At 45.7% G+C, this 6,585-nt stretch overlaps 1 gene segment (V, D, J or C); it reads left to right on the forward strand.

Annotated features, from left to right (window-relative positions):
• The first annotated feature begins 248 nt into the window (after positions 1–248).
• On the forward strand, positions 249–674 carry LOC147118388 (T cell receptor delta variable 3-like). The segment is given in 1 exon segment: positions 249–674. A coding segment is annotated over 1 exon segment (426 nt).
• The last annotated feature ends 5,911 nt before the right edge of the window (positions 675–6,585 follow it).

The raw sequence follows: 6,585 nt of genomic DNA on the forward strand, positions 1-6,585 counted from the left end.
ACAGTTTCTTACTTTAATCCGTACAACAGATTGCAACAGGAATAGAACTGCTGTTCCAAGGGGTTGTTGGTGAAGTTTCAATAGAGCCCATGTCGTACCGTCACCTCGTTATATTGTGGCTGGTAATCGGTAGGTATGGCCATGCCTTGTGTCTGTTAGCACTAATCTGATTTTAACAGACTTTCTATCTCAGTACTGTATTCAACCCTCAGTTAACTTTTATTTCAGGGGAGATTCAGGCCGATTCGATGTCACAACCTCAGACCACGCTCTATGTGACTGAAGGAGAAAGTGTGAAAATAGACTGTAAGTACACAACAAGCTACAGTAACCCCGATCTGCACTGGTACCAGCAGTACGCGAACCAGACGCTGCGATTTATTTTGTACCGGGATACCAGCAGTAAAAAGGATGCGGATTTTGCCAAGGGAAGATTCGAGGCCGGCAAGACCGACGCAGAAAAGAAGTTTCCTTTAACGATCACTCGAGCGGAAATCCAGGACACCGCCGTATATTTCTGCGGGTTAAGAATCACAGTGTTTTCAAACTCATCTGTCGCTGTACAAAAACCTCAGCAACATAATAATGTCGCAGACGGTGTCTGCAGTTCAAGGGAACAGATCCTTGTTAAAAAGTGTCAGCCATGGCTCAGTCGGTCTCCCTGTCGCATCTGAGTCAGAAGGCCCTGGTTGAAGTCCCACACCAGAGACTCTAGGCTGACATTCCCAGCGGAATACTTTCAGATGAGACCTTAGACTAAGATTCCAGCTTCACTCTCAGGCGTATGTTGAAGATTCTACGGCAATATGTTGAAAAATAGCTGGGGCAGTCACCCCGATATCCTGCGGCCAATATTTATCCCTGAAATGACATCACTGAAAACAGATAATCACGTTGTTATTTGTGGAAGCTTGCTATGCGCAGATTGGCTACATTACAACAGTTTCCGACATTACAACAGTGACTATGCATAAACCTTACTTCAGTGGCATTTTAGGATCTGTGGGACAGGCTGTATGGACCTGTCCTATCTATCATTGTTCGTATATATAGCATAAGATTATCGTAACTCCTGGAGCGGTCTCACTTCCAGTCTCACACAGAGTTATTTATTTGAGTCGGCCAGTGGGATTCTGCGTCTTTCACGGGAGCGGATTGGAGGCTCTTTGCACCAATCCCAGAACACTACTCAAGCCCACACCTTTAAAGGGCCTCTGCTTCTGAGCAGACAACATAGGACTGAACCCAAAGCAGCTCGCCTTCTCATTTAACTTCCTTTAGCATCAATAAGCTGCTCAATTCCTCTCCTCCATCTCCTCTTTACCGACATCCTGAAAAACAAGGCTTCTGATTACCTACTATTTGGGCGCTAAAAAACTAAAACCGCAGGATGTCAGTTGTATTGATAATAAAATGTAAGTTGAAATATGTGAGTTCAACCGAGTTCCTCTTGCGGTTGGTAACTCTGAGCAACGGTTTCCATCTATTGCTTATTAAGGCAAGGGCATTATGGCCGCAATAACTTCGATAGTATAAGTTATTACAACTTTTCTGTAACACTTTTTGTGTTTGTTGTGTGTGAGAATGGGAGAAGGGGTGTTGTAAGCAGTGAGAAGAGTAGAAAAAGATAGCGTGGATTGCAATCCTGGAAATATTACATTCAATCAGCAAGTGATTGAAATGTAACACAAGACAGCCAACATCTGAAAATGAAGGACATGCCAACACTTTCCTGAGAGATTGCAGTGGCCAACATTTAAATATATATATATATGTTTTTTATTAATTCTGGGGATATGGGTGTCGTAGGCATGGCCGGCATTTATTGCCCATTCCTAATTGCCCTTGAGAAACTGGTGGTGACCCGCCTTCTTGAACTGCTGCAGTCCGTATGTTGAAGGTATTCCCACAGTGCTGTGAGGGGTGCAGGTCCAGGATTATGACCTAACGATGAAAAAGGAACAGAGGTATATTTTCAAGTCAGGATGGTTTGTGACTTGGAGGGGGACTTGGAGGTGGTGGTGTTCCCATGTGCCTGCTGCCCTTCACCTTCGAGGTGGTAGAGGTCGCGGGGGTTTGGGAGGTGCTGCCGAAGAAGCCTTGGCGAGTTGCTGCAATGCATCTTGTAGATGGTACCCACTGTAGACATGGTATGCCAGTTGTGGTGGGAGTGAAAGTTTAACGTGGTGGATCAGGAATATTTTTGTGATGAATGGTCTCAAGATTGTTGAGTCTGGTTGGAGCTGCACTCATCCAGGCAAGTGGAGAATATTCCATCACACTCCTGATTTGTGCCTTGTAGATGGTCGAAAGGCTTTGTGGAGCCAGGAGCTGAGTCACTCGCCACAGAATACCCAGCTTCTGATCTGCTATTGCAGCCACTGTATTTCTGCGGCTGAACCAGTTAAGTCTCTGGTCAACGGTGACCCCCAGGATCCTGATGGTCGGGGATTCGACGACGGTAATGCCAGTTAATGTGAAGTGAATGTGGTTCGACTCTCTCTTGTTGGAGATAGTCATTTTCTGGCACTGTGTGGCGCGAAAGTTACTTTCCACTTTTCAGCCCAAGCCTGAATGTTGTCCAGGTCTTGCTTCATGCGGGCACGGACTGCTCCATTAACTAAGGAGTTGCGAATGACACTGAAAACTGTGCAATCATCAGCGAGCATCGCTACTTCCGACATTATGTTGGAGGGAAGGTGATTGATGAAGCAGCTGAAGATGGTTGGTCCTAGGACACTGCCCTGAGGAACTCCTGCAGCGAAGTCCTGGCACTGAGGTGACTGGCCTCCAACCACAACAACCATCTTCCGTTGTGTTAGCTACAACTCCAGCCAGCGGACCGTTTTCCTCCTGATTCCCATTGACTTCAATTTTACTCGGGTTCCCTGATGCCACACTCGGTCAATTAGTGCCTTCATCTCAATGGCAGTCAGTCTCACCTAACCTCCGGAATTCAACTCGTTTGTCCATGCTTGGTCCGAGGCTGTAATGAGGACTGGAGCCGAGTGGTCCTGGCGGAACCCAAACTGAGCATCGGTTAGCAGGTTATTGTGAGTAAGTGCCACTTGCAAGCAATGTCGACGGCACCTTCCATCACGTTGCTGATGATTGAGAGTCAGATGATGGGACGGCAATTTGCCGACTTGCTTTCATCGTACTTTTTCTGGAGAGGACATAGCTGGGCAATTTCGAATTTTACGTTTAGATGCCACTGTTGTAGCTGTACGGGAACAAATTGGCTAGAAGCACAGCCAGTTCTGGAGCACATGTCTTCAGCACGACAGTCGGGATGTTGTCGAGATCATAAAATTTTCTGTATCCAGTATGCTCAGTCGTTTCTTGATATCTGGTGGAGTGAATTAATTTGCTGCAGAATGGCTTCTGTGATTGTGGGAACCTCAGGAGGAAGAGGATATGGATCATCCACTCAGCACTTCTGTCAGATGATGGTTGCAATCGCTTCAGCTTTGTCTTTTGCACTCATCTGCTGGACTCCACCATCATTGAGAATGTGAATGTTCATGGAACCTCCTCCTCCCGTTATTTGTTCAATTGTCCACCGCCATTCACGACTGGAAGTGGCGGGACTGCAGAGCTTTGAACTGATGCATTGGTTGTGGGATCGTTTAGATCTGTCTATTTCATGCTCCTTCCGCTGTTAGCATGCATGTAGTCCTGTGTTGTATCTTCCCCAGGTTGGCACCTCATTTTAATGTACGCCAGGTGCTGCTCCTGCCATTCTCTTCTACTCTCCTCACTGAACCAGGGTTGATCCCCTGGCTTGATGGCAATGGTAAGTGAGGAAGATGCCGGGCCATGGTGTTGCAAATTGTGGTGGAATACAATTCTGCTGCTGCTGATGGCCCACAGCGCCTTATCGATGCCGAGTTTTGAGCTGCTAGATCTGTTCTGAATCTATCCCATTCCGCACAGTGGTAGTGCCACACAACACGACGGAGAGTGCCCTCGGTGTGAAGTCGAGATTCCGGTTCCACAAGTACAGTGCAGTGGTCACTGCTATCAATATTGTCATGGACAGATGCATCTGCGACAGGTAGATTTGTGAGGATGAGGCCAGGTTTTTCCCTCGTGTTGGTTCTCTCACCACGTGTCACAGACCCATTGGGCCAGCTATGTCATATAATCATAGAATCCTGTCAAGTTACAGAAGGGAAGGAGGCCATTCGGCCCATGGTGTCTGCTCCGGTCTCTCCAGCATAATCCCACTTTCGAACTCTCGGTCCATAGCCTCGCAAGTTACGGCACTCGAAGTGCATGTCAGAGCACTTCTTAAATGTGACGATTGTATTTGCCTCTACCATCCTTTCAGACAGTGCGTTCCAGAACCCCACCGCACTCTGAGTGAAAAAGATTCTCTTTAATCTTTCTACCAATTAATTTAAATCTATGCGTCTTGGTTATTGGTCTCTCTGCTGAGGGAAAATCCACTCTTTTAGGCCCCTCACAGTTGGATACACCTCAATTAAATCTCCCCTCAGCCTCCTCCGTTCCAGCCTATCCAATATTTCCTCGTAGCTAAATTACTCCATTCCTGGCAATAACCTCGGAAATCTCCTCTGCACTCAGGAGTCGGCCAGCTCAGTCAATAGTGATGCTACCGAGCCCCTCTTTGGGATGGACATTGAAGCCCCCCACACAGAGTACATTCTGTGCTTTTCTTACTCTCAGTGCTTCTTCAGAGGGAATAATAGCATAGTGGCAATGTCACTGGACTAATAATCCAAAGGCTTGGATTTATGAGTTCATGAGACAGGAGCTTAAATCCCACCACGGCAGCTGGGGAATTTAAATCCAGTTATTTGAATAAAATCTGGAATAAAATGCTAGTATCAATAATGGTAATCATGAAACTATCGGATTGTCGTAAAAAGTAACCTGTCGTCTTTACTTGGTTTGACCTAAATGTGACTCCAGATCTACAGCACAGTTGTAACAAACCGCTACAAAACACAATATTAAGAATGAAACTCCACATCGACCTCGGCATCGGTTACGGACACGGCACACCCAACCCAGTGAACCCTGCAAGGTCCTCATCATCAAATCCGGACCCCATGAAGTCTCATGGCTTAAGGTCAAGCATGGTCAAGGAAACCTCCTTCTGATTACCCCCCTCAGCTGATGAATCAGTACACCTCCTTGTTGAACACCACTTGGAAGAAGCATTGAGAGGAACAAGGGCAGAGAATGTACTCTGGGTGGGGGACTGCAATGTCCCTCGCCAAGAGTGGCTCGGTCGTACCACTAGTGGCTGAGTCTGAAGGACATAGCTGCCACGAGGGAAAAACCTACTTGCCCTCGTGTTCACCTGTGCCAGATCTAGCAGCTGAAAACTGGGCATCCAAGAGGCGCTTCGGGCCATCAGCAGCACCACAATCTGTACCCTCGTGGCCTGGCAAATCCCACACTCTACCATTACCACCAAGCCAGCGGACCAACTCTAGTTCAATAAGGAGTGTAGGATGCCAGGAGCAGCACCAGGCGTACCTAAAATTGAGGTACCGTGGCTGCAGTGTGTACCATTTACAAGATACACTGCAGCAATTCACCAAGGCTTCTTCGACAGCGTCTCCCAAACCCGAGCCCTCAACCACCTAGAAGGACAAGGGCAGCAGGCGCCTGGGAACACCATCACCTCCAACATATGCTGTCAAAACTAAACCACGCACAGAAAACTTCTCTCAGTTTCTTCCAGTGAAATTACATTTAATTATTTGTAGAAGCCTCTAAAAGCTTATGAAAAAACTTGTATTTGTTTGTGAAGTGATACCATAACAGTTAGCAATCATTTCAGACGCACTCAAAGGGGTTCCAATGTTTTCCTGCCAGGGCGACAAACACATTCGACCAGCTAATAAGCAGGTTTTAAGAGGACACTGAATGAAATGATCTTAAATATGTTGATGTGTCACAGCAAAGTTCAAAGTGAATTAAAGTTCGTGGCTACAGCTAAAGTGCACAGATTTTTCAGCAGGTCATTTTCACAATCATCCTCACTGTACAACTTCTATTAGATTTTGGAAATAACGCGCATTCATAATTTTGATTTATGTTTTCTGTACAAACTCACAATTTATTAGTGCCTATGTATAAAACTTCCTGCTTTGATGCTCAGTAAAGCTCTAACAATGTTCCATAACTCCAACGAGTAATGTTGTTAAACTTCAGAAAGCGATTCCCAGCCATATTTTCAATGTTAATTTTCAGGATTAAAATATATAATTCAGACCTCATTTAGACTGGTAATAGAGACATCTGTTCTCCTTGTTATAAATGCATTATATTGTTTGTTATGTTGAAAGGACAGAATAGGTCGCTGAAATCTGATAGACGTTCACTTTATTTAACTTTCTTATTCAAATTTCCAAGTAATTAAAATGAAACTCGACCGACAAAAAATGTTTGCTCCCCCAAAACTTACACAATATACATACATCGATCTTCTTTTAAGATGTGAAACAGGCTCCTGCGCCTGCTGTCAAACTGTAACATTTTCGGACATAATTGCCGGGCATTTCGCCCAACTCTGCACCAGCAATTAGTATTTCCCTGTTGGTGCGG

This window comes from Somniosus microcephalus, chromosome 4 (genome assembly GCF_052327205.1).
Source record: "Somniosus microcephalus isolate GS21.2 chromosome 4, FLI_Smic_1.0, whole genome shotgun sequence".
Classification (NCBI taxonomy): domain Eukaryota; kingdom Metazoa; phylum Chordata; class Chondrichthyes; order Squaliformes; family Somniosidae; genus Somniosus; species Somniosus microcephalus.